Source organism: Mustela nigripes, chromosome 10, assembly GCF_022355385.1.
Source record: "Mustela nigripes isolate SB6536 chromosome 10, MUSNIG.SB6536, whole genome shotgun sequence".
Classification (NCBI taxonomy): Eukaryota; Metazoa; Chordata; class Mammalia; order Carnivora; family Mustelidae; genus Mustela; species Mustela nigripes.
In genome coordinates this window covers 62,259,339-62,279,899 of record NC_081566.1, presented here as the reverse complement: position 1 = coordinate 62,279,899, position 20,561 = coordinate 62,259,339, and the positions used below count along the sequence as shown (strand labels likewise).

Sequence of the window (20,561 nt, the reverse complement as noted above, 5' to 3'; positions counted from 1 at the left end):
TTATCTGTAAAATGGAGGGCTTCATCACTTTTGAGATTCTGCTCAATTTTTCCATCCTTTATTGACCACCTACAATTAACAAGTGAGGTAAACGTTGGAAAAAATTATAGACCATTCACTTTGACTTGTGATTTCATGACCCCTCCTACTTAGCAAAAATGCTACTTGTGAAAGATATGTGAGTACTGTGAGAGGAAGTAACACATTTTAGTGACTGTCGTCTAGAGAACAACATGCCTGGTCCCCGAGCATGCTTCCTTCTCATCCTTCTCCTCTGCCAGTTCACAGGTGAGTCCAGATGTCCCTGTTCTCCTGACTGCCTTCCCCATCTTGAGGTATATCTCCAGGCTTCTGGGTCCACTCTGGGACTCTGACCGAACTCAAGAAGCTCTGCTACTTCGTATCTTTTTATAATCTGTGGTTTCTAAATCGAATGACATAAAGAAACTAGGAGAGATGAAGAATGAATCTGAAGACAGACTTCCATTCCGATTGTCCTAGGAAAGGAAGGGCTGAAAGAAAGGGTGTTGGGAAGCAGAATGACCTGTGTTCTAATCTAGATTCTGTCATGAATTAAATAAAGAATGCTATCTTCCCTGAGCCTTAGCCCTCCTTTCCTTTGAGGGCAACTTTAAAACCAAAATGAGATCATACAGGTGCATATTTATTTATTTATAAATATACATTTTAAATATTTCTGCTTAAACATATTTGTAAGTATTTATTTAGAAGTATATTAGAAAAATATTTTAAATGATTATGTGTAACAATGATATTAGTGGAAGGAAACATTTGAACTTTCTCTCTTAGTCTGAACAATTCAGTTAGTCTCTACTTAGAAAACCACCTTATACTCTAGGTACTTTATGTCTAATACTATGAAGGACTGAGGAATTTTCTGTTCCTGTCACAAAGATTTTAGTCTTTGAAGGTTTTACTGCCCTCCTGGCTCTCAGATAGGACCTGGAGCCCTGTAAATTGGGAATTCTCTCTGTTCATCAAACTCATGGGTACCACCATGAGATCTCCCTCTGAGGACTTGGTTGGTATGTTTATGTGTGCCCCAGCCTGCCTGAAGTGACCTGCCCAAGACCACACAGTCAGTCAATACTCCTAACCCTTTCCTTCCCACAACCTGGCCTCACTGAGTGTTCAGCAAGACTGTTGCCCTTCCTGAGTTCATTAGAACTTTGCATATTTAGGAAGCGCCTGGTTCTAAGCAGGTGGTCCTAGAATAGGTTTCTCATTTTAAAAATCACTCCCTGAATAGAAATAGTGATCAGAAGTGGAACTTCATGGTGAAGTGGGGGAGTACACAGCAGAGCTCTTGAAAATCCCAGCTGTTTCCTGAAACCTCAACTATGAGCAGCAGGCACACATGTGTGTGCCCTGCTCCATGGAGAGGCTACGCGGTTCACTTCCCATGGATGAAAGGAGTCCAAGATTGCCCTTTATCTTTTCTTTATTGTGTTTCTATTGTGCTTCTGAAGAGCTTAAAGAAAGTATAGGGGGCGAGAGATGGGGACGGGTAATAGGGCAGAAGCTAGGGGACTCCTTTTCCATCAGAGAGGCTTTGATGCTATACAGTAACGTGTTTGAGTCTGCATAGAGTTCATTTCATCAAAATTAACTCTTGCTTAAGAAAGAAAAAACCAGGGGCGCCTGGGTGGCTCAGTGGGTTGGGCAGCTGCCTTCGGCTCAGGTCATGATCTCAGGGTCCTGGGATCGAGTCCCGCATCGGGCTCTCTGCTCAGCAGGGAGCCTGCTTCCCTCTCTCTCTCTCTCTCTCTCTGCCTGCCTCTCCATCTACTTGTGATCTCTCTCTGTCAAATAAATAAATAAAATCTTAAAAAATAAATTAAAAAAAAATAAATTAAAATTAAAAAAAAATAAAGAAAGAAAGAAAAAACCAGTTTTGGAAACTACTGTGCCACAGAAAGAGAAGTTTAAATCAGTACCAAGACTGATACACAGGGAACAGAGGTTTGCAAACCTCCCAATATGCCACATGCCTTTGCCAACACTCATGCCCTAACCCAACACATTCACATTCAAACTCCCTACTGTTCTGCCTCTCACTCATCTCCCCCTGCTCCTTCTTAAGCTCTTCAGAAATACACCGAGGCAGTGTTACAGATCTCAGGGGTGTTGGGGGCATAGCTTAGGAAGCCCTGCCTTAGGAGTCCTGGCTCCACTGACTTAGAGCATGTCACCATGACCTTTGGAGTATCAGTCTCTTCCTCTGTGAAGTGGGATGGGACTAAGTAGTCCCTAAGACCTCTTCCAGCTCTGAGGTGCTCTTGTTTCCATGAAGAGGATGCTATGATATGCTGGTACATTCTAATGGAGATACTGTATCTTTGGAGACTTGTTTGGGGACCAGGCCACCAAGCAAGAAGTGAGTTTTACACCTTCCCTTACCCTGAAGTCTTCCTCCTTGGTACCATCCCTTAATTCTTGCTGTACTGATGATGTCCCTTCCTCTTAATATGGATCCTTACCTCCAATCAACTCTTGAGTTTTGTTGGGTGGGGGGGAGCAGGTGAGGGAAAGAGGTGATAACCCAGAGGAAAAGGAGGTGGTAAAGGGGAGGAGGTGTTTACCTTCCTGTTATGAAGGGTATCTTAGGATTGACTCTTTTAATACCAAAATATCTGAGTCTTGGGTGGGGCAGAAGACAGAGGGTCTCCAGCTCCAGGTCCCTCCACCTCCAAAGGCAGGTTGGCAGGGAATGCTTGCTGCAGGAGATCTCACCATGCATGGTGACTGGACAGTGTTTTGCCGTGAACTAGCCAGTGAATGGTTTGTAGGCATTAGGTTCCAGACCACATTCTGAAAAGCTCATCCTGCTGAGAAGCCATCCAAAGAAATTTTGGGAAATCTGTTTCTCACTTCTAGCCCTCTTTGGGGAAATGAGAATTAAAAATGAGAAGCCGTCACAAGGCCTGTCTCATAACACTGTTCCTCACCCTTCCCCCCCACCTCCTACTGTGTGGCAGAAAGCTCTGTACTTCTCGAAATGCTTTCAAATCCGTATTTGCCCTTCATCCACCCCAAGTCCTCACAAATGAAGGTTATTTTTCTTTTTGAGACTTGAGAACACTGTAACTCAGTGTGGTAAATAAGTAGTAGAAAGAATGTGAGCCTCTGACACAAAAGACCCAACTAGCTCCACATCCCAAGTCTACCATTTCCCAGTTTGGGACCTTGGGGGAAATCACTCAGCATCTTAGAGCCCCAGTGTCTCCATTAATAAAATGGAGCTTAATTAACCTCTATCCCATGGAATTACTTTGAGGGTAAAAACATGATGGCCCTTAAATCAGTTTATGAGCCAAGGAGTGATTTCAAGGGTTTGTTGTTTATTACGGAGGAACCAGAATGAACCCAGGTCTCCTGACTCTCAGTTAAGCCAGAGCACTACCTCTTTACACTGTTCCATGCTGCCTGGAGGAGAGGCCAACCCCACCCTTCTCTGGGTGCAACCCCAGAGCCTACCACCAGGTAATCTGGAACCTAATGTCTTTATATCAACTATTGGTCTACAAAGGGTATGTCCAATCACCACCCAGGACAATAACTCCTTCTGGGGAATTTAAAGTGGAAAAAGAAGGGACATTTGAGGTAGAATTTCAGGGAGTGGGTGTAAGAAAAAGGTGGAGACTTATTCAGGGAAGGGCTTTGAACTAGGTTTTAGGGGTCTTGAATATGATTTGGATAGGCAGAGAGTAGGATAAAGCACAAACAAAAATGTGAGGTACAAAGGAAACTGGGGGTCAGGTGAAGGAGACCTGGCTGCTTGTCTGGTGAGAGCAAGTGGATGCTGGTCCTCAGCTTCATATCTTTCCATAGCATCATGTCTTAGAGCAAAAGCCCAGGGTATTTCAGGTAAGTCAGCCCAGGTCATGTGATACTGCTGAGCTGATTACCATGCCAGAGGTAGTCTACCACCAGAACTGGGTTCCTGTCAGTCTTACCCAACCCAGTTGGCTGCTATTAAATGAGGAAAGGATGGAGTGGATGCAGAAAAGACAAGTTAGGACATTCACTACACTGATCTAGGTGGGAGGGTAGCTGAGTTTCATGGGGTCCAATCCTCCCAGGCCTCGTAGTTGGGTGTTAGTAGCCACTCATTCTCTAGAGTCTTCCAATCTTACAAATCATGCTCAATTTTGGTATTGTAGGTTCTCCAAATGCCTACTACATCCCCTTTCATATCCCATACAGCCATTTATTTAATGGCTGTCTCCTAGCTCTGAGAGCACAAGGGTCAGGATGGTATCCCTCCCTAGTTATGTCCTCAGCGCCTAGACAGTGCCTGGCACAAATATGGAACGAAATAAATTCTTGCGAGAGGAAAGAATGACTGAGTGAAGAAAACACGACCTGCATAGACAAGGTAAAACTCAACAGGATTGCTTCAGGTGGAAAAGCCATCACAGAATGGGGGACTTGAGGTCAGCCTTGGGCAGCTGAGAGAAGTCTCTTGTTTCTGGATCCCTTTTCACAGTCAAGTCTGGGAAACTCTTTCCACAGAAGAGGAAACAAAACTGGCTAGGACTGGCTAACCCTGCCTCTTATCATCTGAACTCACACTTGGGGAATAGCATGGAGCTACTTTCTTCTTTCATGACCCCTTTATTTATCCTAAAGATATAATTATGATAGAAACAATATACGCCCTCTAGGCTTGTGTTGACTACTTGCACTGGGTCATCTTCCAATTTCATCCTTACAAGGAGCAGTGAATTTGGAGACTTTTTTTATATCCTCACACAAAATTCACCTGTCTTGGCATTCGCTCAGAGAATACAGCATACCACATGTGTGAAGAAGTGGAAACAATGATTGCCCGTGTCTAAATGTGTGCACACCAGCTATAGTACTAAAGTCATATTCTTGCTGTCTCCCTGATTTCAACATCTCTCCCAAACCTTGTGTGAAAATTCAGGGTTGCAGCTACTTGGAGCCAAGTAATAACTGCTTTCTTTGACTGCAAAATATTCACCTTATTGTTGATGTAAAAGGATACATACATTATAGGATCCGTCGAAAATTCAAACTGACACTGACTTTGTAGCATGGACTAGGACTACTTTCATACCATGGAGATGATCAAAGACAGAGCAACTAGAAATCATCCTGCCTTAGTATTTAGGGATGCAAGGGAGAGGGTTTTTGAAAAATCAGATTATTTAACAGATTGATTTAATAAAGACTTGAGAGATCCAAATTATATATGCACTGACTGATGGGGGCGAGGAGACAGAAATGTTTGAAAACAGGAATCAGTCCCCAGAAAAGACTTTTACCAGGGGATAAGCCAGTACTCTTGGAGACAAATTTAGCAAAAAGATTTGGTTAGGATCCAAAAACTGTAGGAGCGTCCAGGCAGCTCAGTCAGTTAAGTGGCTGCCTTTGGCTTAGGTCTTGATTGTGGTGTCCTAGGGTGAAGCCCTGAATCTGGCTCCCTGCTCAGCCAGGAGGCTGCTTCTCCCTCTACCCCTCCCCCTTGTCATGCATGTGTGTGCAGTCTCTCTCTCTTTCAAATAAATAGATAAAATCTTTAAATTTAAAAAAATCCCAAAATTGTAATCAAGTCACTTGGTTAACATTTGGTAGCATCAGGATACCCTTTCTCTGGGGCACTTGTAAAGCAGCTTGTGCTTGAAGGTCACCAAAAGACACAAAGGGGTAATCAGATTCTGTGAGGTCCAAGGGCTTCAGAATTGACAGCTGAGCCCTCACTGCTGAAGAGGAGCAAGGGAGAGAGCTGGAGTTGGCAATAGTGCTCCAAGCCCCTCAAACTGAGCCAGGCTGGAAAGACCTCAAGCTCCAGAGCCAGAATGGCATTGAGTAAATCCTCAAATCATCACCTACTAGCTTTGTGCCTTTGGAAAAGTTATTTAGGTTTTCTTTGAATCTCAGTTTTCTCATCAAATCAGGAGTTAATAAGCTTGTGCTATGAAGGGTCAAATAGTAAATATTTTAGTCTTTGCAGCACAATAACCTTTGTCACAACTACTCAGCTCAGCCTTTGTAGTGGAAAACCAGCCATAAACAATATGTAAATGAAAGAACATGGCTGTCTCCTGGGGCACCTGTCTGGCTCAAGTGCCAGGAAGTTGGTTGGGCTTCCCATTCTTGGTTTCAGCTCAGGTCATGATCTCAGGGTTGTGGGATAGAGCCCCTAACAGCGGCTGCACTCTGCATGAAGTCTACTTGTCTCTTCCCTTCCCCTGTGTTCCTCTTCATCCCAACTCTCTCTCTTTCTAAAATAAATAAGATCTTAAAAAAAAAAAAAAAAAAAAGACCGTGGAGGTGTCCAAATAAAATCTGATTTACCAAAATAGGCAACAGGCCACATTTGGCCCATGGACTATGTAGGTGGCTGATGTCTGTGTAAAAGGAGTAAGAGTCCTGGTTTTTAGGATTGCTTTAGGTATTGGGCATAATCTTTATAATAAATGTTTGGCACAGAAACAACCTTAATATATAGTATCTATATTGGGGACTATTGATGGAGTAGTTGAGTTTTAAAAGGAACTATAGAAATAAATCCCTAGTCGGGGCGCCTGGGTGGCTCAGTGGGTTAAAGGCTCTGCCTTCGGCTCAGGTCATGATCCCAGGGTCCTGGGATCGAGCCCCACATTGGGCTCTCTGCTCCGTGGGAAGCCTGCTTTCTCCTCTCTCTCTGCCTGCTTGTGATCTCTGTCAGATAAATAAATAAAATCTTTAAAAAAAAGAAAGAAAGAAAGAAAGAAAGAAAGAAACCCCTACTGAAGCAATTTTGGATAATTGGAGAGGCCAGGACAGGAATTTGGTCTGCTAGAAGGAGAATGAGTTGCATCAGTGCCAGGGTGGTAGAAAATATGATGGTAAGACTCAACACCAAAAACTCCCAATAATCCAATTAAAAATGGGGGCAGAGAGGGGTGCCTGGGTGGCTCAGTGGGTTAAGCCTCTGCCTTTGGCTCAGGTCATGATCTCGGGGTCCTGGGATCGAGTCCTGCATCGGGCTCTCTGCTAGGCAGGAAGCCTACTTCCTCCTCTCTTTCTCTCTCTCTCTCTCTCTCTCTCTCTGCCTGCCTCTCTGCCTACTTGTGATCTCTCTCTGTCAAATAAATAAAAAATCTTTAAAAAAAAAAAATGGGCAGAGAACCAGAATAGACTCTTTTCCAAAGAAGACATACAGATGACCAACAAACACATGAAAAGATGCTCAACATCACTAATTAGCAGGAAAATGCAAATCGGCCACAATGAGATATCAGTTCATACCAGTCAGAATGATTAGTATCCAAAAGACTATAACAAGTGTTGGCAAGTGTACGGAGAAAAGGGAATCCTAGCACACTGTTGGTGGGAATGTAAATTGGTGCAGCCACTGTGGAAAACAGTTTTTTCAAAAAGTTAAAAATAGAAATACCATACGATCCAGTAATTCTACCACTGGGTATTTACCCAAAGAATACAAAGACACTAATTCAAAAAGAAATATGCACCCCTGTGTTTAATGCACCATTATTTAGAATGGCCAAGATATGGAATCAGCCCAAGTGTGTATCAGTAGATAAAGGGATAAAGAAGACATCGTGTATATACACACAATGGAATATTACAGCCATCACAAGGAATGGAGTCTTGCCATTTCCAACACGAATGGACCCAAGTGAAATAAGTCAGACAGAGAAAGACAACTACCATATGATTTTACTCGTACGTGGAATCCAAAAGAGACAAACAAAACCAGAAACAGACTCACAAATACAGAAAACAAACTGGTAGTTGACAGAGGGAAGAGGTGGTGAGGGAATGAATCAAGTAGGTGAAGAGGATGAAGTGGTACAAACCTCCAGCTAGAAGATAAATAAGTCAGTCTGGAGGAGATCCTGCTGAGTGAGATAAGTCAAGCAGAGAGAGTCAAGTATCATATGGTCTCACTTACTTGTGGAGCATACGGAATAACACAGAGGACAGTAGGAGAAGGAAAGGAAAAGTGAATGGGGGGGAAGTTGGAGGGAGAGACGAACCATGAGAGACTGTGGACTCTGAGAAACAAACTGAGGGTCTTAGAAGAGAGGGGGATGGGGGATGGGTGAGCCTGGCGGTGGGTAGAAGGAGGGCACGGATCGCATGGAGCACTGGGAATGGTGCGTAAACAATGAATCTTGGAACACTGCATCCAAAACTAATGATATATTATATGGTGGCTAACATAACACAATTAAAAAAAAAAAGATAAGTGAGTCACAGAGATGAAAAGTACAGCACAGGGAATAGAGTCAGTAATGTAATAAGGGCACCTGGGTGACTCAGAGGACTGAGCCGCTGCCTTCGGCTCAGGTCATGATCTCAGGGTCCTGGGACGGAGCCCCACATCGGGCTCTCTGCTCAGCGGGGAGCCTGCTTCCCCATCCCTCTGCCTGCCTCTCTGCCAACTTGTGATCTCTCTGTCTCTGTCAAATAAATAAATAAAATATTTGAAAAAAAATAATGTTGTAATAACTTAGTATGGGGACTACACTTATCATGGTGAACACTGCATAATGTATAGAATTGTTGAATTACTATGTGGTACACATAAAACCAATATAATTATTATATATCAACTGTAATTCAATTAAAAATATATGGTAACAGATCAAGATTTGACATCAAGTAGAACCAGGATGCTTGGTCAATCACACAGGGCCAATTAGCCACAGTGTCCGGGGCCCACAGTTATTTGAATTTCTTTCAGAATCCGAAGAAAAATAAATATAATAAAAATAATTAATGTGTAATAATGAATCCAGCTGGCATTACATTCATTTTTATACCAATGCAGTCATAAAGTATAATTTTTAATATTTTTTATGGGTGAAGGCAAAAGTGAATACAGCCTACAAAAGTCAGAGTGCAGCCCAACAGCTGCCTCGTTATAATACAACTGTCGGGATCCTATAGCTTGGTTGCTTTATTGGATTTTAAAAAGATGTTCCAGGGTCATCTGGCTGGCTCTGTTGGTGGAGCATGACTCTTGAACTCAGGGTTGTGAGTTTGAGCCCTACCTTGGGCATGGAAATGACTTAAAAAGGTTTTCTTTTCTTTTCTTTCTTTCTTTTTCTTTCTTTCTTTCTTTCTTTCTTTCTTTCTTTCTTTCTTTCTTTCTTTCTTTCTTTCTTTCTTTCTTTCTTTCTTGTGCTTTCCATGATGGAATTAATAAAATTACTCTTAGACATTGCAGCATGACGCATTATGTTAAGAGGTAAAATGGAAAATAACTGGGTTTTGTACTTGTATGGAGAACACCTTTAAGAAGACTTGGGTTCTGGTTTTGGTTTTGCCACTATTTGTGATCCTTGAACACTTTCTCAGTTTCTGCTGTTTGTTTTTCTCATTTGTAAGCGATGATGGATGGGAACTCGATCCTGTGAGTACTGATGTGAGCTCTGCCTCTTACTGACTGTGTACCTCTAAATTTCCTTTCTGCTCTGTACTATCCCAAGTCTGTCCTTCAGATCTTAACAGGCAGAAGACTCATCCCCCACAGTTGTTCACTGGAAATGCTCCATGGGCCACTTCTGAAAGCTTTTCCCACAGCCATTCTTACTGTTTTCTGCCTGGAACCACATAACCAGTGGTGGTTGTTCATAGGTCATACTTTTTGAACTAAGATTACGGTGAGACAAAAATTTCTTGGGGAAGTGAACCCCTACTACAACTCTTAATATTTGGGGGTGAGTATCATAAGTCGGTCTAGGAATCCTACAGAGCGTCCAGTGCTCTTTTGACTTTCCACTCAAGGAAGGACACTGAAATTCAAGTGAATGAGAACCTCACTAGGGGATGATTTCAAATGCACTCTCATCTATCATAAAGCAGAAGATGAAACACCTACAAACTTCCCAGCTATTATTATCATTAAGAACTTAGAGCTCCCTTCCCAGTGTCCTGATCTCTGCTTGAGAACCACTGCTCCCCCCACCCCCTACCCTCCCTCATCAGACAAGCTGCTGTTTCTGCATCTGCAGCAAAATCAGTTCTCCCAGGAGCAATCTGGGAGTCCAAAGGGGGGTTTGGACGATAACCTCACCACTTGTCCCCCGACAGGAACTTGTCTAAGATGGAGGTGGGCCTCATGACTTACCTCAGAGCATGAGATCTTCCAGCCTGAGGTCTCTGGGAAAGGGCGGGTTCACCTGCAGTCCCTCCTTTCAGGCAAAGTATTCTTTTTTATTTTTTTTTTAAGGTTTTATTTATTTATTTATTTGACAGAGATCACAAGTAGGCAGAGAGCCAGGCAGAGAGAGTAGGAAGCAGGCTCCCTGCTAAGCAGAGAGCCCAATGCAGGGCTTGATCCCAGGACCCTGGGATCATGACCTGAGCTGAAGGCAGAGGCTTTAACCCACTGAGCCACCCAGGAGCCCCTGGGCAAAGTATTCTGACCTTATTGCCTTTGTGTGAGGTTTCAAAGGGCTTCCCAGGGCCTGGTTAGGTTGGCCCCAGAAGGTTTCTTGGGACCTTCCCAGCACCCAAAGTAGGTGAGTAATTGGTGGCAAGGGCAGAGACCTAGGTTTACTTTATGGTTCTCTGTGTCTGCAGGGCCAGTAACCTCTGGAGTTCTGAAGGACCTGGTCGGTGACCTTGGTGGGTCTGTGACTTTCCCTCTGAAGGCCCCAGGAATTCAGATTGAAACCCTTGTCTGGATCTTCAACACAACCCCTCTCATTACCATACAGCCAAAAACACCAGAGAACCAAACCAATGTTATAGTGACCCAGAGTCATAACAAGGAAAGGATGGACTATCTACGTGGAAACTATTCCCTGAAGCTCGGCAAACTGGATAAGAGTGATTCGGGTGATTACAGCGTGTTTATCTACGGCTCTTCCATGGAAGAGCCCTTCATCCAGCAGTATAGGCTGCGTGTCTATGGTGAGCAGAATCAGTTCTAAATGTGGATGACTGACTTCATGAAGTGGTTGACTCTCTGATATTCGAGATATTCAAGCAAAGGTTGGGTAAACATTTGGCAAGAATGTAGAAGAGGGAAGTCTTGCATGGATGAAGCAAATGTAGTTGATTCCTAAGGCCCCTTCCTATTCAGAGGTTCTGCCAAGAGGCAGTGCAGTGTAGAGGATGAGTGATATGGGAAGCAGGGATCACACAAGTCAAATGTTGGCTTCTCTACCTACTAAGTGCATGGTGCTAGCCAGATTACTTAAACTCTGTGAAACTTCATTTTCATATCTATAGTGGGGAGGAAGGTGATACTTATTTTAGAAAGATTATTGCATATAAACATCAACTACACCTCTTTCCCTATGGGTAGGGAAAACACAGCAATCAAAAGGAAGATAAAAATATCAGCTTTATTTTTTTTCTGGTGAAGCTAGATAGGAGAAATATTTTCCCCCAATTCTAGACATTGGAGCCCATTCAGTTCAGATAACCTTACAAAATAATTACTGAACCAGTTACAGGAATAGCTGTCTTACACACCAAGCAGTAGGATCAGGGACAACCAGAGATGGGCCTCCAGGTTTGCCTTGATCCAGGTGTGTCTTCCATATATACATAGTTGAAAGGAACAGAGGGCATGTGTCAGCTGGGGGGGGGGGGGGGGTGGTAGCAAACCACATTTAAACTGCAATCTTTTTTTTTTAATTTTTTTTCTTTAAACAGAAATCTTAACTTTCTCAGAGTAGAGAAGGTAATAATAAAGAAAGGATGTTGGATGTCAGACTCAACATCTCATCAACGAACCAATTGCTCATCCTCTCAGGGAGAACAGTGAGCATGAGAAAGAGAGGGCCAGAAATATTATTCCCAGACTATTCTCTTCTGGAGAGTAAACTGAAAGTCTCTTCAAAGAAACCTAAAGACCAAGGAATAGGGAGCCTCTAAAAAAAAAAAAAAAAAAAAAAAAAAAAAAAAGATAAAATTAGCTCACATCTGTGCTGTGAAGTGTGTAAACCTGGTGATTCACAGACCTGTACCCCTGGGGATAAAAATATATGTTTATAAAAAATAAAAAATTTAAAAAAATTAGCTCACATCTAAAATACATCTGCATGAGCCTGGCTATATAGCTTTGCTTTGAAAATGGCAGCTGCATTCTTGTTGTATTATTATTATTTCTATTGCTACTGTTATTTATATATAACTGTGGGAAAGCCAACCTAGACAGTTCTTTTTTCCAGATAAGAATCAGAATTCTGTTCTGAATTGTTTCTTTCTCTCCACTCTGTAGCACCCCCAGAGATTCAGGTCCAAGGTATGCAAGAATAATTCAGAAAAGGCATAGTTTCTACCCTTGGTTGTCCAATTCTCTTCTGCAGAGCACCTGTCAAAGCCCAAAGTTACCATGGGTCTGCAGAACAACGAGAATGGCACCTGTGTGACTAATTTGACATGCTTCATGGACCAAGGAGGGGAGGATGTGACCTACAGCTGGGAGTCCCTGGGGCAGGAAGCCAATGAGTCCTATACTGGCTCCATCCTACCCATATCCTGGAGGCTGGGAGAAAGGGGCATGACCTTCATCTGTGTGGCCAGGAACCCCATCAGCAGCAATTCTTCAAACCCTGTCTTTGCCTGGAAGCTCTGTGAAGGTGACTGTTTCCCCTTTTCCTCTAGAAACTTCTGTCTGGGGACCTATACCTTCTTCAGCTCCTGGTCTGAATGGGAATAGCCCATGAAAACTGAGGGCTCCTGGGAAGTCACCAGACTGGGAGGAAGGTGGCAGTTGCTCCAAAAGCTGGGTCACTTTTACCTCGCTGTCTCTTCTCCCTTCCCCGTGTCTCCAACCGTTCTCTCTCTAAAGGTGCTGCTGATGACCCGGGACCTTCCATGTTCCTGTACCTTCTGGGGCTGGTCTTCCTGTTCAGCACCATTGCCGTTGCCTTGGTGTCAGTAATTCTAATTATGCGGAGAGAAAGAAGAAAAGGTAGATCATGCACTAGTTTTGTCTTCAACCTCATTCCTGCATTTGCCCCCTCATTTCTTCAACAAACATATGTTAAACTGTGTGTCAGGCTTGGTACTAGGCTCTAAGGGTACAGAAATGAAGAGGCCATATTCTGTGTCCTCAAGGAGAGCACAGTCATCCTGCACTCCTCAGTTCTGAAGTAAGAGAGTACTTGAGTCCATAATTTATCTCCTAAGTTCAATTCCTCCCAGTTCCCTCTCCAGGGCTAACCCTTCTCCTTTCCCCCGAGGGCCTTTCTGGTGTGGCCCTCCTACTGACACACGCCCTACACTACTGACTCCACTCCCCAGAGACCTGGGGCATGGCCTCCAACTCTGAGGTCCCATACACCAACACACTCCTGTCAGCCCTCCAAATCCCTATCCCTTTCAGAGTCCCAACCCATACCCAGTCCTCCTCATCAGATCAACTCCAGAGACCTCTCTTTACTCCCATCTCAGTCTGGACACATTCCTCCTGGAGAAGGCTATCTCTGTCTCTCTCCATGCCAAACCCCATGCTCTGCATCCCTAAATATTGCTGCTTTTTTTTTTTTTTTTTCTTCTCAGATTCCCTGATACTGTCCATGTGGAGTGTTAGGGAGGGACCTAAGCAGCCGTTGTGTATAAACTGTAGGTGTTAAGATCTTTCCTCCTCTCAAACGCACTCTGAAAGGGTTTCTGACTTTCTCTGCTTCCCCTTTGGCTGCCTTGGTCCACAAATTGAGAAGTGAAGTAAACAGGGTAAACAGCTCTTTATGGGATCTCCCTGGGTTTAGCATGGAAAGTCTCATGTCCCAGAAACCAGCATGGTGGTCACCCTAAGTGGGTCTTCTGAGGGGTAGGCTGGTGGGGTGGTGAATCAAAGGAGGGTCCGTTCTGATTCCCTCCCTCCTTGGTTTCAGAGTCCATTGAAGAAAAGAAGAGAATGGATACTCATCACGAAATTCTTAACTACTACCCCCCTTCTAGAGAGACCCCGGTGTATGACACAATCACCGGCATTAATGTGAGTCCTTTCCCGTCTTTCCTGGGACCTAATCTTCCTCTCAAGGCCCTCCTTGCTTTAGTTGAGATTTCTCTGTGGACTTGGACAACATGGAATATGAGGACGCATAGCCCTTGAAACCCAACACGCCTGTGTCTCCCTAAGTCCTTATGAATGCTTTCTCGTGCAGGAGTCAGTGACCTCTGGTTCTGAGCCCTGGGCTCTGACCCAGCCAGTAATGCTTGCCCTGTGATCGATAGAATTCTCTTTTCCCTCCACTGTTTACAAGGGCCACTCAACAGGCCAAATTTCTTTTGCAAAGAACACCAGATAGGGAAGTGTGTGTTTGGTCTGATGTTTGAGTTATGATGTCAGAACATGGGCTATAGAGATGCCTTTTCCATCTAGAGAAGACTCAGGGGCCCATGGTTGCTCTGGGCCCACATTCAAGCTTTCTAGGTGTGGGTCACCAAGCTGAGGTAAACAAGTACATGGTCAATTCAAACGAAACTCTTCAAAAAGAAGTTCATAAGAATAAAGTTTAAAGAAACTCAAATAATAAGATAATTGTGAGGCATGACCTTGACAGACAACTTTGACGGGCCCCCAGGAATCACTGTAGCCCCAGGTGGGCCTGCTCTTTAGAGGGCATAGAACACTTTCCACATTGGCCCATTCAGTGAAGAAATAAAAGCTGCCCTTTGGGGCCTCAGGATGCCAGCTTCAGTCCAGCCCTTGGTGTGTCAAGTTATATCTGATCTACCACATTTCTGAGAGGAGATATTACGCTTTCTTTTGAAGCCGTTAGTGTCCTGAGAGCTCCTTTCTGCCTCCCAGGGGTGACTGTTCTGGGCTCCACACAGCCTGGCTTATATCGAAACCAATTGCTCTATCACCAGCCTCCTTCTTCCCTGCTCAAGACACACTCTCAGGAGACCACAGGCCTGTCCTGGGTGTTCAGGAAGAAACTTCACTGACCCAGGATACTTTTCTCCAGCCTGGAAGTTGCTTTTGCTGTTGCTGTCATTGCAGTTTTGCTGTTTTGACCCATCAGTCGTCCTCACATATTTGCTCCAAGGGTCCTTCGGGCTAAAGCAAAGTTTACTTGCAACATTAGCCATATTACTTCAAGTTATCCTTCGATCACCTTAGGCTTCTCATAGCTCATGAGACTTCTATATATTATCCATGTTTTTATTTATTTAAACACAACACAATTTAGAAATCTGGCAATTGCTTCTTGGAAAAATGTTATCACTAATCATAATAGCACTTACCAACAAGAGCTCCTCCCTTTCCCACCCCTGGGCCAGAAGCTCTCTTCCGCCTTGCTCTTCCTCCCATCTCGGCTTTCCTTCCTGGGTTCTGCCCGTCTCTTTGGGTTTGTCTAGGTGACCTATGATTGCTTTTTTCTTTTTTTTAACAGGACACCATTCCAGAGTGTCAACAAATACTAGCGAATACACTTTACGCCTCTGTGCAAATACCCCAAAAGGTAAGAAGCTTTAGAGCCGCGATTCACCTTACTTGTCTCATCCTTTTTGCTGGTTCGAGCTTAGCTGAAACTGTGTCGGGCCCCAGCGATCTTGTATTCTCTGGTATTAAAATTTCCCCGGCACATTCCCTTTCCCTTTGTTTAGGGTTATACAAGAATATATGGAATAAGTGAGAATTATGAGTCGAATGGAGTAATATGGAACAAACAGACAGGGAGAGAGGTTCTAGGTAGAGATGATCAAGAAAATCAGTAGGGTCCTGAGGATTTGGATGGAGAAAAGCCCATGGCTCAGGCTGTGCCTCAGAAGGGAGAGATTGCTGGGGAGACAACTCCAGCTTGCTTCTGAGCTACCAGTAAGCTGGAGGCAAGAGAGATTTTTAATACTTTTCTTTGTGATCTAGCTATGTTACGTCTGGTTTACATCCTCTCCCCAGACTACTAATGGGCTAAGTTTTTTGTTTTTGTTTTTTTAAGATTTTATTTATTTATTTGACAGACAGAGATCACAAGTAGGCAGAGAGAGAGAGAGAGGAGGAAGCAGGCTCCCTGTGGAGCAGAGAGCCTGATGCGGGGCTCGATCCCAGTACCCAGGGATCATGACCTGAGCCGAAGGCAGAGGCCCTAACCTACTGAGCCACCCAGCCGCCTCTAATGGGCTAAGTTTTAAAGCTTATTCCCTCACAGATCATACCTGGCAGAAATAGTGATACCTTCCTGTCTCCTCTTCCAACCAGGTCAGAAAAATCAAGAATGAGTAAAGCAGTTTGCATAGTAATGGGGAAGATAATAGGATTATTGGAAGTAAAGTTCAGTTCATAAAGCGTTCAAAAAAGTAAATGTGATTTAACCTTAAGTAACAGTATCTCTACAGCGGGAGGTTTGGGTTGGATGACCTTAGCAAGGAAGGGTGTCTGGGATGGTGGGGTCTCCTGGTGGGATCCAGCGCCCTCTCACCTCCAGCAACCTGCATCTTTCTATCTGCCTAACAGACGGAGCAACCCCAGTCTCCACTCACATCACCAGACACACCAAGGTTATTTGCCTATAAGAATGTCATCTAAGGGCGCCTGGGTGGCTCAGTGGGTTAAGCCGCTGCCTTCGGCTCAGGTCATGATCTCAGGGTCCTGGGATCGAGTCCCGCGTCGGGCTCTCTGCTCAGCAGGGAGCCTGCTTCCTCCTCTCTCTCTCTCTGCCTGCCTCTCTGTCTACTTGTGATCTCTCTCTGTCAAATAAATAAATAAAATCTTTAAAAAAAAAAAAAAAAAAAGAATGTCATCTAAACAGCAGCGCGTCCCTTCTGCCTCGCCTCAAAGAAAAATAAATCACTGAATTGACTGGAAATACTGAGGAAGAATGAAGAACACTGACTTCCTTCCAGAATAACTATCCTCTATGCTCCTTCAGATTTGAGTTCCTAATTCCATTCACTCCTGAGAAATCTCCTCAACCCCCAGATGTGTAACGGTCTCTTCCTGGAAATGTTACTGTGAATTGATCAGCCAGTCCCAAGGAAGAGGCTTAAAAGTATCTCTATTGAAATGTACATTCACTGTCCGATCATAGGAATGACAACTCCCATTCCAGGGCTTGGAGATAGGACTAGACCAAGAGTCTGGTGACCAAAAGAGTGAGAACCTAGGAATGACAGATATTTCCAGAAAAAGCAGATGTAGTCCCCAGAAATGGATTCCTTAACTAACTCATTACCAATGTGCCTGGTACTGTGCTGAGCTTACACTGATTTTGCTCGGGTGTGCTCTCTGCTCTCATGAAATTGGTTCATCATGAATGAGTTCTGTGGGCATTAGCAGCGGATCTGACTGCAAATTCCCCATAACCAGAGAGGCAGGTGTGAATCCGTAGGACTTGGGAGCCAAAGTGTATGAGGACAGAGAAGCCAGGCAGAAGACTGGTTTTGTCTGGATGGATACTCCAAAGTGTGCTTGACCTGAGGACAATGAAGGACCGCAGCCCCAGCTTCATTTCCACTCTGTGCTGCCAGTGAGAAGCCAGAGCCATCTCAACGGAGAAAGTGAACCTGAAGATACATTTAGAATCTATTGAAAAGACTTGGAATTAGGGGTGATCATATGTAAATATTTAAAGTCACATAAATCACTTAATGAATATTTATTGAGGATCTCTGCCAGGTCAGTCTGGCGAATAAAACAGACATAATCCCTGCCTCCCTTTTACAGTTTACCTTTTTAATGAAATGAGAAACAGGGGGGGAGGACAGCTGCTTTTGATATGTTTCTGAACACATCTTGAAGGAAAATATTGGGGAGGCATCTGATGCCCTAGGTCTGAGGGGTGTAAACTGTTAAATGAAACAGCTGAAACAGTGTTGTTTGAAGTCCTTCATTCAAAAGAAAGTAACTCATGGATTGGGGAACACACTGACTCAGAAGCACTGGGTACTCTTCTCAAGGGATTTTGGGCAAGACCAAGTTTTACAAAGCATTAGAAGAGACAACATGGAAGCAGGGCACAGTTGGCTAGGAGGGTGGGGATTTCCTGAGTAAGGCGAACCTCCCAACAACAGGTGAGTTTTCTACGGTGTTTCCAAATGCCTTCTCCCATGCCCATTCACATCTCACAACCTTTGCAAAGGGCTGGTTGCTTTTATGTGACGTTTCATTCTGTCGTTTTGTTCTCACATGACTCCCATGAGGCAAGCTGGGCTTATGACCCTTCTACAAATGTTGAAATTGAGACAAGGAGAAACTTCAGTATGTGATCAAAGCTATTAAAAACAACAACAACCAGTGCCCACTCTACCTACCAGCCATCATTCACCAAAGGAGGGTGAGGAAGATGGAGCTCAAAAGAGGGGTGGATCCCCCTCCCCAGGTGTAGCATGGAGAAAAGGACATAGTTTTTAGAGACATGCAGGCCTGGGTCAAAAGCCCTAACTAGCAGAATGACCTTTGCCAAAGACTTGGGTTCTGTGAACTTCTACTTTCTTATTTCTAAACCTTATAAGGTTTGCAATGTGGGATTATATGAAACAACTGTGAGTACATGGTATGTAGTAGAAGATTCATACATGGCTCATGATGCTTAAGGAAGGGAATAATATGGGGGGAAATGGTTAATTTCCCATGTCAACTTAGCATAAGATGCAGAAGCATTAAAATGAAGAATCAGCCCTTAAAAGAAGGTGTCTGGAGAAGAGAGGAGAAATTTTCTCTTCTTTCTTTCTAGGTTCTTTGGCTGGTATAATAATTAGATTGACAAAAGCCAGATTAATAAGTCAAAAATCTTGATCTTATATGTATGAGAGCCCCATAAAAAATATGAGACTCAAAACTTCTCAGGCAATTAAGGGTTTTATACCATCTTGAACTAAGGAAAGGGGTAGAGGTCTGAGATTTCAAAGGGGAGGAACACGATTCACAGGAGAATGAGAAGACCAAGTGTATTATATATGGTGTCTGCCCTGCCAGGCAGCTAAGTCTCTCAGATGAAAACATTACCTCTGGTAGTGGCTCTCTTTCTGGTTCAGACTCCCTTTCTAAATGTTATCAGGTAATAATGGAGAGGCAAAAATCTTTTCGTGAGTCTGCTGGGTCTTGATTGACTTCACTTCAAAATAATGCACATGCCAAAGCGTGGGTGATATATTTTGGGCTGGTGTATTCTGCTCCCCTTCAATGGTGTTAAAAAAATGACTAACAAAATGCAGATAATACAAACAAGCTTTATTAAACGCTTCATGAAGGGGGCAGTCTCCATTTGGAGATGTGCAAAATGGGGCAGAAGGCTAGAAGACTTTGTAAGATCAAAAATAAAGAATGAGGGGCGCCTGGGTGCCTTCAGCTCAGGTCATGACCCCAGGATCCTGGGATCGAGACCCGCATCAGGCTCTCTGCTCCACGGGGAGCCTGCTTCCCCACCCCTTCTCTGCCTGCCTCTCTGCCTACTTGTGATCACTCTCTCTGTGTCAAATAAATAAATAAATAAATCTTAAAAAAAAAAAACACATAGTTAAAAAAAAAAAAGAACGAAGAAGAGAAAAACAGAAAATATCTGAATGACTAGAGCCACAAAATCAGACTCCTTTGGAATGAAAAGGTCCCAGGTTGGCTTGGCATTTGGAAATTAGTGGGCTGGAAATACCACTGGATTTCTGATCAAACAGAGCATTTGCAGGAACATAAAAGTTATGCAACTTTTGGTTTGCTTACATGGCACCTTGGACAGAAGTGGTCCGTCTTGGACCTAGAAATTTTTTTTTTAATTTTAATTTTTTTTTAAATTTTATTTATTTATTTGACAGAGATCACAAGTAGGCAGAGCCAGGCAGAGAGAGAGGAGGAAGCAGGCTCCCTGCTGAGCTGAGAGCCCGATGTGGGACTCGATCCAAGGATCCTGGGATCATGACCTGAGCCGAAGGCAGAGGCTTCAACCCACTGAGCCACCCAGGCGCCCCTAAATTTTTATTTTTTATAAACATATATATTTTTATCCCCAGGGGTACAGGTCTGTGAATCACCAGGTTTACACACTTCACAGCACTCACCAAAGCACATACCTTCCCCAATGTCCATAATCCCACCCCCTTCTCCCTTGGACCTAGAAATTTGTGTCAGCACTGGCTTATAGCAAAGGGGGCAGGAGGAGAGAGAGAAATTGGGAGTTTATTTTCTTGTGTTGAAAGAACTTAAAAACAATGCTTCCTGGGCAAGAATGGGATGGAAAATCATATTGTCTCAAAAAGACACCATGAGATTTACATACAAAACTATTTATTACTTTGCCATTTGTTATAGTGATGTTATAGTGATGTTCTATGAAACTACCTAAGACTCTAACCACAGGGAAAGGTGACGAGACACAGATGTTAGGAATTACGGGTTATAAAGCTAGAAAGTGTAATGACTGAAGGGTAGTGGAGAGTGCCAGCCCAAAATATGCCTCTTGATCATAAGGGTTATGTTCAGTTGATTATTTTAAAGAAACAACAGATGCAGAAGATCTTTTGTCTCTTTTGTAAGGGACAATTACATTTACAAAGGAAATCTCCAAATGTACAGGTGTCTCCCTCCTATATTAGAAAGAGAAGGATGAATCTGAATTATAAAAGAATCTTACTACCTGACAATGACACTCTTTACT

At 43.6% G+C, this 20,561-nt stretch overlaps 1 protein-coding gene across 4 annotated transcripts; it reads left to right on the top strand.

Annotated features, from left to right (window-relative positions):
- The first annotated feature begins 207 nt into the window (after nucleotides 1–207).
- Nucleotides 208–19,843, top strand: SLAMF7 (SLAM family member 7). 4 transcript variants are annotated; one of them, XM_059414136.1, is made up of 7 exons: nucleotides 208–288; nucleotides 10,588–10,920; nucleotides 12,327–12,599; nucleotides 12,812–12,934; nucleotides 13,860–13,963; nucleotides 15,369–15,437; nucleotides 19,723–19,843. In XM_059414136.1, exons 1-7 carry the CDS (start codon nucleotides 234–236, stop codon nucleotides 19,777–19,779), a joined length of 1,014 nt encoding a protein of 337 aa, XP_059270119.1. In that variant the 5' UTR covers nucleotides 208–233; the 3' UTR covers nucleotides 19,780–19,843. The 4 variants fall into 4 exon arrangements, with proteins under 4 accessions (XP_059270119.1, XP_059270121.1, XP_059270120.1 ...); XM_059414138.1 differs by lacking the exon at nucleotides 19,723–19,843 and adding an exon at nucleotides 17,290–17,626; XM_059414137.1 differs by lacking the exon at nucleotides 19,723–19,843 and adding an exon at nucleotides 17,282–17,626.
- The last annotated feature ends 718 nt before the right edge of the window (nucleotides 19,844–20,561 follow it).